This window comes from Microcaecilia unicolor, chromosome 9, assembly GCF_901765095.1.
Source record: "Microcaecilia unicolor chromosome 9, aMicUni1.1, whole genome shotgun sequence".
NCBI lineage: Eukaryota > Metazoa > Chordata > Amphibia > Gymnophiona > Siphonopidae > Microcaecilia > Microcaecilia unicolor.
Genome location: NC_044039.1, coordinates 175,774,810 through 175,790,981, shown reverse-complemented (window position 1 = coordinate 175,790,981; position 16,172 = coordinate 175,774,810). Strand labels below are relative to the sequence as shown.

Below are 16,172 nucleotides of genomic sequence, written 5' to 3'. Positions count from 1 at the left end.
ACTTTGTCAAGCGCCTTTTGAAAATCCAGATACACAATGTCGACTGGCTCACCTTTATCCACATATTCGTTCACCCCTTCAAAGAAATGTAGTAGATTGGCGAGGCAAAACTTCCCTTCACTAAATCCATGGTGGCTTTGTCTTCACATATGCATGACAAGACATCACATCTGAGCAATGGGTTCCCAGCATCATCTCAACCAGATACTGCCTGAACTTCCTCAGTTACCCACCTAACCACTATCTTCAGTACATCACACTATCACATACCTAATCTACACACAGAGCTTGATATCTTACAATGCAGTGGAGAAGTGCCCCTCCCAAGCACAGAGGCATGAGGTTTTTCCTAATCCTCAAAAAGACAGGAGGAGGAGGCCTCAGGCCAATACTTGAACTTACATCCTCAGCCAGCACCTCAAAAGAGAAAAGTTCAGAATGACCACATGCCCCATGTTAAGATCGACTAGCTTGCCTCCCTCAATATTATGGACACTTATAACTACATCCCCAACATTGGAAATTCCTCAGATTCACATTTCTTGGCTGCAATTACCAGTGCAAATTCCGGCCCTTCGGTCTAGTACTTGCTCCCAGGATGTTTACCAAGTGCCCTGCAGTAGTAACAGTGCACCTACAGAAACATGGCCTCTGTCTACGACTTGCTCCTCACAGTTCCACTGAAAGACAAACTTGCACCATACCATACACAGCACCTTATACACCTTAGTCAATGGGCTTCATCAACTACAGCAAGTCACACCTTAAGCCAACCCAGTCCCTTACCTTCGTAGGAGCCTGACTAGATACCACATTAATGACTTACCTTCCGGACAACAGACAGCAGGCAATCGCACAGTGGTGGAACCACATGTATACAACATCCTCAAGTTACTGGGCCACATGGCAGCAGTGATCCTCTTGGTGCCACATCCTAGACTTCATATGCAATCACTTCACTGGCATCTCAAAAGTCACTGGACTCAGACAACACAACTTCTCAGCAAACTCGTCTCCTTTCTCCTAGCACTCTTTTCATGGTAGCAAAATTCCCTCTGTTCAGACCAAATGTCCTTTCAAGCCACTGGCCCCCATCTCATCATCATGACCAATGACTCATCACTAGGCTGAGGGTGCCATCCGGAATACCAGAGACTGTGGGTCTCCTCAGGAGCACTCTTAATATCAACTAACTGGAACTTTGAATGGTGTACAATACACTGAAAGTCTTCCCACCATGGATTTGACACAAACATATCCTCATCTGAGCAAACAATCAGGTGGTGATGTTTTACTTACACAAACAAGGCTGATCGGTCTTCCCTGTAATTATGCAGGGTAGCCACCTGCATCTGGCATTTCATCTTAGCCTTTCCAGCCACCATTCAAGTCATGTGCCTTCCAGGACAGCACAATCAGATCACAGATTTCTTCAGCCGAAAATTGGACCCTCACAAACGGTCCCTTGACCCCATGATCACACTGCACCGTTGTGGCTCCAGACAATGCAAAATATGCTCTGTTCTGCTCCATCCCCCTAAGGGGCACCAGAATGGCCTGAGATGCCTTCACCATTTTCTAGGGGAAATGCCTTCTTTACACATTCCCGCCATTTCCCCTCATCTCTCAAGCTACACCATGACTCTGCAGATGTTATCTTGATAGTGCCACAGTAGCCCCGACAAATCTGATGCCCTTCTTATGCCACTGGACAAGCCCATCACGTTGGGGATCCACCCAGCCCTCATAACCCAACAGGGTGGCCAGCTACTCCAGCCCCATCTCCCCCAGTCTCTCCTCGACAGCACGGAGATTAGATGGTGCTTCCTAGACTGCATGCCAGTCACATAGGAGATAAAAATCAATCCTTTTATCAGCCAAAAGACCACTAGGAAGTCCTACCAATTTAAATGGACATGTTTCACTCACTAGGCATGGACCAGGGATTCAGAACCCTTCACTTGCCCTATCCCTGTGTTGCTCAGCTACCTTCACAATCTCCATGATTCCAGATTGAAGGTCACTTTGGTATGACTCTACCTCTCCACTGTCTGCTTACCATCAGCACATCTCCCTGTTTCTATACATCCCCTTATTTCTTGTTTCATGAAAGGCCCCAACAATGTCTGTCCACCCCTGTATGATTCTTTCTGGGACCTCAACCTTGTTTTAGATACTCTAATGAAAGAATCCTTTGAACCCATGGGCCTTGCTCCGCTGAATTCCCTCACTTGGAAGACAGTATTTCTCACAGCCACCATCTCAGCAAGAGGGGTCAGTGAGCGCTAGATCCCTAATCCCATACTTCTTCTGCACACATTTCTTCCACAACAGAGAGGTTCTCTGCACACGCCCCAAGATTCTGCCAAACAGCACAGACTTCCACCTCAACCAGTCCATCGTCCTCACTTTCTTCTTTCCCAGGCCACCCATCACCTAGACAGGTTGGTGCACACAGCTTCCGGGCCATGGAATCTTCCAATACCCTTCTCAGAAACAGCCCCCGCCAGACATATGTAAAGCTGCAGTGTGGTCCTCACCACACACATTCACAAAGCACTACTGCCTGAACCATGCCACCTCATGGGACGTGGTGTTCCGACAGTCTGTACTCATGAATAATAATAATAATACAAATTTTTTATTTATATTCCACATTATCTAATAATTCTAAGTCCTTTAGTAAGGGAATTCTAATAATTCCCTTACTAAAGGATCTTCCATACCAAAGACTTTCCAACCACCCAGACATGATTTCAGCTTGGAACTCACCAACAAGCATAGACCATAGTGCATATTTTAAATGTAAAACCACTTTAGTTGTACCACAGAAAGGTGATATATCAAATCCATGCTCTTTGACCCTTTACCCTCTTGTCTCTGGAGCAGTGGCGTAGCCAGACCTGACTTTTTGGGTGGGCCCAGAGCTAACATGGGTGGGCACTATGTATATAGGCATGAGTAGTGTTTCTTGTTTCTTGGGATACTACAAAATAATGCCTTAGAATGCTGCCCTGCATCAATAGAAACCACGTAAACCGATATTTGTAAATATAATTGCATTATGCCATATCAAACTTGACCAGACATGTCTACTATAATGGCAAACATCTCAACGCACACGACAGGATCCTGAATTATAATTACAGCAATGACACAATGTATTCAAATTCTGGTAGCACCTCAATAATAGCAATAAAATCCTGTCACTGCCAGGTACTTTGTGAAGTAACACTAAATCCTGCAAAGAGGCTTCTTAGAGCCTATAGTGCAAACCATAACACCTGTTCTAATAACAGCACCTTTAAAAAGGCAGAAGTGAATATACACAACAGCAATACACATCCCATTGGGAAAGCCTGACAAGTCAGACTCATAGATCCCCCATATAAACCACTTGCCAGCAGAAACTCTCATCTGCTCGTGGTCACATGCAGACCACAGACCAACCCTCATCAATTGCAGAATAAAGGACCAAAAATTAGAAATGTATTGATTTTCTAAATTTCTATGTCACACTATCTCTGCAATTTTAAATGGATCACAATTCAACACACATCATTTTAAAACATATTACAAAAACATAAAAACATTCCTTTCCCTAACCCCCCACCCCCCCATCCATCCCAGCAGCCTGGCATCAGCTTTTCCCTTCCCTACTCCCTATCCATCCCCATAGCTCAGCATCAGCCCTTCCCTGCTCTAACTTACCCCCCCCCCCCATCCATCCATCCCTGCAGCCCAGTATCAATCCTTCCCTTCCCTATCCTACCACCTCCCTGTAGCCTAGCGTCAATCCTGTCTTACTCCCTACCCCCCCCCCCCCCCTCCATGGCATTAAATATAAAAAACTTTTTTTATGTCCTGGACAATGCAGAGCCCACCTCTGCACCAGTCCACCCAGAGAAAACCACATACACTTTTTAAAAAATCTTTAACCTCTAGGCACTGCAGAGACCGTCCCCACCCAAAAAAAAACCCACCAAAATGAAAGAAATAGACAACTTTTTAAAAATTAACCTGCATTATTAAAATTTATTGTTGGTGAATTTCTGGGTGGGGATGGGCTCCTCATTGCCCTAGGGCAAAAGAGATATAGTTAATGAATATACTTTTGTTATTGCCCTAGGCAGTGAAGAGTCCACCCCCCACCCAGAAGCCCACCATCAGAGCCATCATTTTTATTACAAGAGTAATTACAAAAGTAATCAAAATGCTAGCTGATGGTGGGCTTCTGGGTGGGGGGTGGGCTCTTCACTACCCAGGGCAAAAAATGGTATATTTTAATCATTAAATATATCTTTTTTTGTCCTAGGCAGTGAAGTGCTTACCCCACCCAGAAGCCCAACACCACCAGCCAGCATTTTGATTTGAGTATAATTACTACATGACATGTTAAAAAAAAACTTTTAAAATATATGTATTTATTACCTGGCTTCTGTAGCAGTATTGTAGGGCCACGGGGGAGTGCTGCTACTGTGATTGATTGACTCCCCAAGAGAACCAACTGCAAAAAAAATCATAGACCCAGCCGGTAAGCAGGGAACCAGGCACATGGCACAGACAGGCACAGTGTGGAGGACTAAGGAGCCCCATGCACACAGCCAGGCCAGCAGCCTTCCCATGCGGCACTGTGTGTAGCGCGATGCCATCTTGCCCGGCATGCCATGTGTACTGCAGGCCTCGGCAGGGTCTGGGAGGGGGAAGTAGGCAGTGCAGCATGGCGCTTGCAGCTAAGGTTCCCCTTACTAGCGGCGGCGAGACTTTATATCGAAATTACATGAGCGGTGTGGTGTCGCTGGCTGGGCACGGCGTAATGCAGGGAACGCTGGCCGAGAAGAGGATCGAGAAGAGCTGCCGGTAAGTGCTGACTGCCAAAAATAAAGCAGGTAGGAGTGGGTGCTGGCTGAGCGGGCTGCTGCCATGACGGCAGACGAAACTAAGGCTGCAGTAGCTGCGCAGCGGCAGAATTGACAAGCGCCTAGAAGATCCTCCCGATTGGAGGATTAGGACAAAGTGGGTGGGCCTGAACCGAGATTGGGTGGGCCTGGGCCCACCCATAGCTACGCCCCTGCTCTGGAGAAAGCATGAGTTGCTTACCTGTAATGGGGTTTTCCGCAGATGGCTGGGGAATGCAGCCACATTCACCCACCTCTCCAGCCCCACTCATAACAACGAAGAAGCTAGGCACAAAAATAAGCTGCAGGGGGAGCCACAATGTGTGCAGAAACTCCCACACATGCCCAGTAAGCTAAAATGCTTACTTAGCTACAGGAGAGCACCATCACACTGGATTCATCAGGAGATGTCACCAAGTGTGGTTGCATTCCCTTGCTGACTACGGAGAACTCCCACTACAGGTAAGCAACTCCTCTTTGCTTCTTCTATAGAATCAAGCTGGCATTTATTTGCGCCTGATTTGTCTTACTTTTCATCTTCTCAGCAGTTGCTGGCTGATTGCCATTGCACTGATAGTTTGTAACTCTGGAGCTCAAGCAGCAAGAAATATGTTACATAATGGTAACTAGGAATATATCTGCACAGTTCTAAATAAAATTATCATATAGCTATACAATACAGCTAACCAGTATGAGATTACCATTCATCAATAAATACTTCCCCTTCTGCACATAGCGGACAACTTAGCGGTTTCGTGCAACAAGAACAAATTTGTTTTTGTATGTGGAACTAAAATCAAACCCCCTAATAAGAACACACGTCACTATTCAGCCTGTGGCTGCTAGCAATTTTTTTTATGTATTTATTTTTAAACACCAGTCATCACGCACTTTTCATACCCAGATATTGAGACTGGACCATAGCCAGATACTGGCACTACCTATCCAGGGATAATGTGGCTGTTGACACTGATACAAGTACTGACAATATAAAGAACTGGTACTTGGATGACTATCCAGACAGGACAGCAAACACCAGGGCCGGTCTTAGGCAGAGGCGACCAAGGCGGCCGCATAGGGCCCCGGCCCTAAGGGGGCCCCGCTCTGCCTCCGCTCCGACCTCCGCTCGCCTCGGACGACCATCCGCATCATTCATGATGATCCCGCGGCTCGGCCACTCCACTTCTGGGGAGGGGAGGTTTCATGATAGCATTGTGCTTATTATTTCAATCAGTTTTTTTTGTACAAGTTTAGCTTCATTTGTCTTTATTTGAAATTTCATAAATAAAAAAAATTTCTAAAAATGGAATAATCTTATCAATGGGGTGGAGCTAGGGTGAGGGCGGAGCTAGGGCGGGGCTAGGATGGGGCCCCACCAAATTGGTCTGCACAGGGCCCCGCACTTGCTAAGACCGGCCCTGGCAAACACACTGTCCTAGCATACCAAGTTAGCAACACTAGTCAGTCCACTAACCAGGTAACTATCTGTATAACTGCAGGCTCTGCCTAAACTCCACCCTGGATGGCCTAACTAGTGCTATGGTGGTCTGATTGAATTTTCAGCGGCACTATCCAAGTTACTGTCCCTTAAAATCCAGGTATAAATCAATGAGCAGATTTACCTGCATATGCAGGTAAGACTTACTAAATATCAGGTCCACTGTAACTGAAAAAAAAAACTGCTTGGATACATTAAGTTTTATTTTGTTTTCTTACCATTTTGTGGTTATGCCCCAAGGAAAATAGATATGGCTTTTCTTGCAAAATTGCTTGCTGCCATTCAGTATCTGATACCAAACCAATGTACCAATCATTCTCGTACTCTTCCAGTGAGTTAAGCAACTCTTTGAAATCTTCTACAGGACCCAAGCTTGCTTTATCAACCATTAATTTAAAGGAATATCTAAAAGACACATAATATTTATAACAGAATAAAATACACCATAGAAAGCTTCAATTTTAATGATGAAAACATTTGAGACGCAATTTCCAGCAACCATTTTATTAATATTACGTGCTCCATACTAGCTCTTAAAAAGTCTAAAATGCTAGAAACAGTGAAGTCATAGAATGCTATTGAATTGTAAAGTATAAAGTAATTCAACCACAACCTGGTATTTGCTTAAAGAATACAAATCAATGTCCACAACTTGCAAATAAATTTCTCTCTATACCATAAAGTAAATGGGGAGGAAAAGACTTCAGATACTCGATAGCCACCAATTCTCATTTAATAGTGCGTATTGCGCTGCTCAGTGTTTACTTTTGAAAATTAACTTTTTCTGATGTAAAACTGCTGGCGAGCATCGTCATGAGTCAGAAAAACCTCACCGTTTGTGCATCACTGCTTTTTTATATATTTTGATATTGTCTAAAGTTTTGTCTTAAATTCTAATAAAAGTCACCAGGCACTTATCTGCTATAAGACTTGGGCGGTAGTCCAAGTCTTATAGTAGTGACTTTAGAGAGAGATTTATTTGCAAGTTGTGGACATTAAAAAGTATAAAGTAAGCAACAAAAACTCACTATAATTAGTTATTAATTGTTCTTACTAAGATTTTTAAAGCAGAAATAGGCATTACAGCATTATACACTCCTTTGGAGGGTTAGCCTGCAAAAGGAATCCTGTAACAGCTTTGCAAGCCCTTGCTGAACCCTGTATGGAATCTACATTTACCAAACTGCATTCAGAGGTGCAAGATCAGAACCTACAAGAGACCTTAAATTTTGGAACAAGTTAACTAGTACCTTTGTATATTTGCACCATGAACAGCTGTATTATAGCAGTGGCTCTCAATCCTGTCAGTCAAGATGTATCGTGATAGTCATTATGGATACTTCACATAGCCTAGGTCTCCAATATATATATATATATATATATATATATATACACACAGATACTCTGTCAATCCTGAAAACCAGATTGCTTAGGACAGGACTAAGAACTACAATATTATTGTATTACACCCTAGTGACACTTGTGGCTGGCAAGGTTGAGATGCCACCATCAGCCATAAATATTAATCAATATGTATTGATATCTTTAATTAAAAAAAAAAAAAAAGACTACTGTAGCATATTTGAAAGTTTATAAACAAATTTTTACCTGAATGCTTTCAGTGCAAGTTGAAAGAGCTCTGGTTTTCCTGTCAGCCAGTCCAAACCAATTGACCATGGAATGCCACCAGAGTATGCTCTGTATATGTAACTAGGACCAGGAACCACATGGTCTGCTCCAAATATACTGAAATAAGACAACAGTACTCCTTGGGCATATAAATCTTTAAGCCTTTGTCTTTTATTACTTCTTCATGCAAATTTGAGGGTTTTTCTTTCAAATGAAGGAAGTCTAACTGACTTAAAATAAAATGGTACCAATCTTCAGGAAACATCTGCTTCATATCATTTATTTTGGTAGTGGCCAGTGGTCCTGATCTCCAGTCCTCTGGTATGCTGAGTAGTTTTGAATATGAGCAGCTAAATTCTACCACTGGAAGATTCATAGGCCTGTTTTGTTCTCCTCTGTCAACAGCAGGAAACCCAAATTCAATAGCACTAAACAGGTGATCTGCAAATGCCTCCTTTGCTGAATCACCACCTATGCTTTGTGTTTCTACAACTCCTGGAATGAACAAAGATTTGGTTGTCAACTGCCCTGTTTCTTTTGCTTCTTTCTGTTTGCTGAACTCAAAGTCAAACAGATCATCTTCATCATTATCAGACCACTCCTCCAGTGCATTTACATTAAGACTATCTGTGCCTTTTGTGGTTTCAGATGTTAACACGATATCCTTTCTATCTTTTGTCTGGTGTATCTGAGACAGGACAACTTGGTTTTCTTGGTTTCTGCCATTTCATTAAGTTTTTCATGCGTTTTTGACTTTTTATAACAATACTGTACAAGTATCCATAGAAGAACTTTAATAAAATCATCTTTAAATTGTTGTAAATTTTCATGAGAATCAATTATTCCAGACAAAATATTCCTGGCATCTGAATACAGTCGCACTGGAAGCACAGCACAAGGTGTTAAAATGTTTCCAAAATGGTGGTTGAGAGAAAATGATGTTGCATGATCTTGTTCAAAGGCCATTTCAAAGACTTCATCAACTCTGTGGGCTTCAGCAGTATGGCATGATGTCTCCTGTAATTCTAATCCCTAAAGCAAAAAATGAAATTTTTAAGTTTACTTATACTTAATGTTCAGCCACTGAACATTAGCAATCACACAATTTTAAATTATATTATTCTGTTAACCTTTCCCTTTTAGAACAAAATCATTTAAGTTATCATGCTTCTATATCTATCTATATTTATATTTATTGTTAGCTCAGGCCTTTTCATTGGAAATGCAAGGTGAGTTAGTTTGGTGCAGTATTTATTTTGGGTATAGAAGGTTATTTGCCTGTCCCCAGAGGGCCTACAATCTAAGGCAGGGGGCCACAGGGAACTATTTCCCAGGTCCAGCACAAGCCCGGCCATGGGTCCTTCTTCCTGCTGTATCTTATGTGGAAACAAGAAGTTATTTCAGAGGAGGTGGAACATGGCAGTAAGAAGGACCCATGTCTGGCAGAGCACTCTCTCTGTTGATCAGACCTGAAGATTTTTTTTTTGCCCCAGGTGCTGCTTTTTCTCTTGGCAGCCCTGATCTAAGACAGTGATTTTCAACCTTTTTCATCCTACAACACACTGACAAGGTGCAAGAATTGTCAAGGCACACCATCAGTTTAAAGATATATATTTTATCATTTAATAAATGAGTATTAAGATTGTATTTATAATTCAATAAGTATATTTTTATTTATTTGTAACATTTGTATCCCACATTTTCCCACCTATTTGCAGGCTCAATGTGGCTTACATTTGCCATAATGGCAATTACCATTCTGGACTACAAATATGCACATGGTTTTGCAATCAAGTGCGTACAAACATGGTGAAAGAATACATTGTGATCTTGCGTACATATTAGTACATGGTTTTACAATCAATTGCGTACATACATGGTATAGGAATACATTGTGATCTTGTGTAGGTGTCGGCATTATGTAATTGCTCAGGTGAGGACATTAGGGTGAGAGTATTAATGTATGGCGGTGAGGTTCTCTCTATAGTTATCTCTATAGTTGAATATTTTTATTGAAAACACAAGTTGGCAAAAGGGCAGCAATACACTTCAAAGATAATGAAATTAGCCACAAATAACATGCATTCAAAAACACGGAATGCACCATTCAAAAAATATTCTGATTCTCATGTCATCTGAGCTACAGCAAAATAAAACTCTCCACTACTAAGAACATTGTGAAATACAAAACCTGAATAAAAAATCCTACATGTACAAAATGTTGTACAACAGTAGCACTAACTCCTATAATTCAAACAGCAAGAACCCTACATATGAATAGGCAGCACTACAAATATTACACTAGGCACAAAAACACCAATACACCTCCTCCTACTGGAAAACAGAAATGGGGGATAGATGGAGGAGAGAAACTGGGTATGGGGGGAACCATGAGGGAGAGGTCATGGGGCATTAACAAGATGAGTGAAAGGAGGATAATATGTACAGAGGGTAATGGGGAGTAGAGGAAAGATAGAAGGGTTAGGAGGCAGGGGAAGGTCTTCACCGGCCATGGCAGTAATTCACAGCCAATGTTGGCATCCTGCTCGGATCCTCTCTTTTGTCCCAATCTGCCTCTGTGTTAACAAGAAGTTGTGTCAGAAGAGGGCAGGTCATGGCAGAAAAGAGGCTCCGAGCAGGCAGGAAGCAGTGGCTATAAGTTACTGCTGCTGCCAGGGAAGAAACATTCAGATGTCAGGCTACTTCCTTGGAAGACGTGGTTTAAGGTAGACTGGAGGAGGGAGGAGTGGGAGAAAGGCTGGTTCATGAAGAGGGAGGCACTGGGCCCCCTGGTGCTCTGGGTCCTCAGGCAGTGCTCGGTTGCCCAAATGGTCAGTCCGTCCCTGCCCATAGCACACCAGTTGAAAAACGTTGATCTAAGGGCTAGATTAAATGCATTAATATAGGCGCCACTGAAAATAATGGAGCCTGTCTTAAATAATACATTAACATGTGTTAGTAAATCTAGCTCTGTTTGTACCTGAGGCAATAGAGGGTGAAGTGATTTACCCAAGGCCACAAGGAATGTCAGAGAAATTGGAACCCTGGCTTCTATGGTTCTCAGGCTGCTGTTCTAAGCATTAGGCTATGCCACCACTTCATAGATATACAGATATGTAACACTGCTATAACAGGTTCCCCTCCCCCCCACCCATAGAGAGCAGGCCTAAGGCACATAAAAGGGTGACATCTTCCAACAGTGCCAAGACACTGCTCTCCCACAGCTTAGAGTAAAATTCCGAGCATGAATGGCTCTTCCTGTACACAATGGTCTCCTCTGTTATTTCTGAGGCTCAAACATTCATGCACCTCTCAGGGAAGTGGGAAGGATAGGACGCCTTTTCAATCCTAAGGAAAACATGTTAGAGAAAAAGAAATGTTGCTTACTTGTAACAAGCAGGACGGCATCAGGCATGCAAGTGGGTGATTCCCAAAGCTTATGGCTGCTCAGAGTTAAATTTTTCTTAGCCCTTTTCAGCAGTCCACACAGACAAATGTGAGAACTGTTCATTTCTAGGGACAGATTGACCAGCACTGCTCCTGTGCTGAGACCTGTTCCACTCAATAATGCAGGAGCATACATCTAAAGAAAAAACATAAAACTACTTTGCAGCTGGTATTCAGTGAGGCCAACTGTGGAAGTGTTAGCTTTAATCTGATGAGATAACCATAGTAAAACTGTATATGAGAAAAACAGCCAACACTAGAATAATTTCTATAACTAGCACACCAGTTTTTATTAGGATTGAACGAGATGGAATTAGCATTTCCCCTAAACGATTCAGTACCTATTAAGTAACAAGCAAGAACACTCTTACAGCCTACAGAACGGAGGGCTCTCACACAAGAATTTGAATGAGCTTTGGAAAGAAAGTAGAAAGCATTTTTTAGATGAAACTGTGTGAGAACACTAACTATGAATGTGCAGAGGAATACACTTGTGATGACAGAATCGATATATGGTTGGTATGTTACTAATGCTTGGAGTTTACTTACTGTCCTAGGTGAAGTGATCAGTACTAAGCTACAAACTGTAAAGAAGTTACATAAAGAGGCTCAAAAGAAAATGTTTTCAGTGAGGCCAGGAATATGCTGAAGTCTCCGGGATAGTGGGCTTCCACTTTGGAGGCTCACATGGAACAGACCTGTCATTAAGAAACCATCATGCTTGATTACAATGCTGGAAAGGTTATTCATTGGAGCATAAGGAGATAAAGTGCACTGAGGTGTACTTAAACTGTCCTAGGTGAAGTGATCAGTACTAAGGTACAAGCTGTAAAGATGTTAGAAATATAGAAACATGATGCCAGATAAAGGCCAAATGGCCCATCCAGTCTGCCCTCCATAGTAACCACTAACTCCTCCTTTTCCTAAGGTATCCCACTTGTCTGTCCCACGCTTTCTTAAATTTTGACACAATCTTCGTCTCCACATCCTCCACCGAGAGGCCATTCAACGCATCCACCACCCTTTCCCTGAAAGAGTATTAGATTCTTTCTAAGTCTGTTTCCTCTTAACTTCATCCTATGCCCTCTCATTCCAGAGTTTTTCTTCATTTGAAAAAGGCTCACCTCCTGTACATTAACACTACTAAGGTATTTAAATGTCTCTATTGTGTCTCCTCTCTCCCAGCGTATACATGTTGAGGCTCATGAGCCTATCGCTATATATATTATGACCAAGACCGCTTACCAGTTTGGTAGCCGCCCTCTGGGACTGACTCCATTCTATTTCTATCTTTCCGTAGTTGCGGTCTCCAGAATTGCACGCAGTACTCTAAGTGGGGCCGCACCAGAAACTTATACAAGGGCACTATCACCTCTTTTTTCCTGTTGGTCATCCCTCTCCTTACGAACCCAAGCATCCTTCTGGCTTTGACCGTTGTCTTTTCTACCTGTTTGACAACCTTAGAAAACAAATAAACGCTAATGCGGATGATAGACCAGGACCGATTCTCAGAAGACTGTGCTCATGAGGAGCTAGCTAAGCTAAAAGTAGACAAAGCGATGGGGCGTGATAGGGTACATCTGAGGGTGCTCAAGGAATTCGGAGATGTTCTGGTGGATCTGCTATCGGACCTTTTCAATGCTTCATTAGAATCTGGAGTGGTCCCAGAGGACGGCGAATGTTGTCCCTCTGCACAAGAGTGGAAGTAAGGAGGAGGCTGGGAATTACAAACCAGTCAGTCTGACCTCGGTGGTGAGTAAACTAATGGAAACGCTTCTAGAGTGGAGACTCGTGAAGTTTCTCAAATTGAATGGCCTGCAGGACCCGAAGCAGAATGGATTCACTAAAGGCAGGTCATGTCAGTCAAATCTGATTGGCTTCTTTGATTGGGTGACCAAACAACTGGATGTGGGAGGAGCTCTAAATGTGGTGTACTTGGATTTTAGCAAAGCCTTTGACACAGTCCATGTTACATAAATAGGCTCAAATGAAAATATTTTCAGTGAGGCCAGGAGTATGCTAAAGTCTCTGGCATCGTGGGCTTCCTCCGTGGAGGCTTTACATGGAACAGACCTGTCATTAAGAAGCCACCATGCTTGATTACAATGCTGGAAGGTTATTCACTGCAGCATAAGGAGATAAAGTGCACTGAGGTGTACTTGAACAGAAGGGGTTTGAAGACCCCAGGTTCCCCAGTCTCACAAATCACACAGTCCTTGGTACACTAAGGATCTTCAGTAAAACGAACGTCAGCTCAATCAAGCAAAAAGGAAATGGTGCCATCATCCATTCACCTCTCCATTTATAAAGTACTGCTCATTCCTATAAATTTTCAGTCACAGCAACAAAAAAACCTACTATACTAACATGATCACTAAAACACCCAACAACGCTGTTCTTTACAAAACACTAAGGTCTCTCACTACATATCATACCGCACCAACTTTCCTTCTTATAGAACTTACCTTCAGCCCAATGTCTTGCATCTCATTTTGAAAATAAAGTTTCTAACCTACACAACAGTATAAAGCCTCATGTTTCATCTTTTCCATCCTCTAGCACAGTAGTTCCCAAACCTGATCAACCTACATAAGTACATAAGTAATGCCATACTGGGAAAAGATCAAGGGTCCATCGAGCCCAGCATCTTGTCCACGACAGCGGCCAATCCAGGCCAAGGGCACCTGGCAAGCTTCCCAAACGTACAAACATTCTATACATGTTATTCCTGGGATTTTGGATTTTTCCAAGTCCGTTTAGTAGCGGTTTATGGACTCCTTTAGGAAACCGTCCAACCCCTTTTTAAACTCTGCTAAGCTAACCGCCTTCACCACATTTTCCGGCAATGAATTCCAGAGTTTAATTACACGTTGGGTGAAGAAAAATTTTCTCCGATTTGTTTTAAATTTACTACACTGTAGTTTAATCGCATGCCCCCTAGTCCTAGTATTTTTGGAAAGTGTGAACAGACGCTTCACATCCACCTGTTCCTCTCCACTCATTATTTTATATACCTCTATCATGTCTCCCCTCAGCCGTCTCTTCTCCAAGCTGAATAGCCCTAGCCTCCTTAGTCTTTCTTCATAGGGAAGTCGTCCCATCCCCGCTATCATTTTAGTCGCCTTCGCTGCACCTTTTCCAATTCTACTATATCTTTCTTGAGATGCGGCGACCAGAATTGAACACAATACTCAAGGTGCGGTCGCACCATGGAGCGATACAACGGCATTATAACATCCTCACACCTAGGCCAGTCAGGTTTTCAGGATATCCACAATGAATATCCATGAGAGAGATTTATATATACTGCCTCCACTGCATGCAAACCTCTCATGAATGTTCATTGTGGATATCCTGAAAACTTGACTGGTTGGGGTGCCTCCAGGATCAGGTTTGGGAACCACAACTCTAGCCTATCAGTTACTATGGCTATACCATGTAGCACTTTCTCTCAATTTAATTTGCCGACTTCCTCAGAGCTAGGCAGGATAATCAAAGCCATGAAACCATCACTGCACCTACTGACCCTATTCCAGCCCCTTTAAATGCTCTAATTCATTGCTCCCTTTCATTTATGCCATGATCACTCTCAGCCTAACTGCAGGCACTGTCCCTGACTATTGGAAGATGGCAACTATACTCCCCAAGGTCAAAGATTCCTCTGCCCCAATCACTGATCCAAACAATTATCACCCCATAGCAAAACCTACCATTCACAGCTAAAATTCGAATCTGTACTACACGCTCAACTAGCTGACTTCATCTCCAAAACACAAGTGTTCCATCCCAATCAAAGTGTTCATCACAGCACTGAAACCACACTTCTAGGCATCACCTCTTATCTACTGTGCCCTCAACCAAGCTAAGACTGTTCTTTTTCTGTCCTTAGATCTCTCAGCTGCTTTGATTTAGTCAATCACTCTGCCCTACTTCAATGTTTGCACTCTATCGGTCTTTCAGGAGCTACACTGGATTGGTTTATTTCCTATTTGGCAAACCGGAAGTATCCTTTTGCCTTTCAAAACTCATCTTCTGCCTCATTTAGGCTCAGTTTAGGAGTTTCACAGGGATCGATCCTTCATCTACTCTTTTCAACATTTTTCTAGCCCCTCTTCTGACTTTGGCTCAGTCCCTCAAGTTCACTATGAGGGGCATAATCGAAAGAGGCACTCAAGTTTTCCTGAAGACGTCCTCGCAGGACGTCCCGGCGAAGGGGTGGGGAAACCCGTATTATCAAAACAAGATGGGCGTCCATCTGCCGTTTCGATAATACGGTCGGGGACGCCCAAATCGCGAAATGGAAACAGAGGACGCCCTTCTCAGAAACAACCAAATCCAAGCCCTTTAGTCGTCGGAGGAGCCAGCATTCGTAGTGCACTGGTCCCCCTGACATGCCACGACACCAACCGGGCACCCTAGGGGGCACTGCAGTGGACTTCAGAAATTGCTCCCAGGTGCATAGCTCCCTTACCTTGGGTGCTGAGCCCCCCACCCCCCCCCCCCAAAACCCACTCCCCACAACTGTACACCACTACCATAGCTCTAAGGGGTGAAGGGGGGGGGCACCTACATGTGGGTTTCTGGTGGGTTTTGAAGGGCTCACATTTACCACCACAAGTGTAACAGGTGGGGGGGAGGATGGGCCTGGGTCCGCCTGCCTGAAGTGCACTGCACCCACTAAAACTGCTCCAGGGACCTGC

At 43.3% G+C, this 16,172-nt stretch overlaps 1 protein-coding gene across 1 annotated transcript in view; it reads right to left on the bottom strand.

The window, feature by feature from the left end:
• The window catches only part of PCNX4 (pecanex 4), a 146,013-nt gene that overhangs the window by 12,656 nt on the left and 117,185 nt on the right, over nt 1-16,172 (bottom strand). The window contains 4 exon segments of the mRNA XM_030213787.1: nt 6,615-6,801; nt 8,005-8,185; nt 8,188-8,739; nt 8,742-9,057. Of these exon segments, the coding sequence (XP_030069647.1) occupies nt 6,615-6,801; nt 8,005-8,185; nt 8,188-8,739; nt 8,742-9,057 (1,236 nt within the window).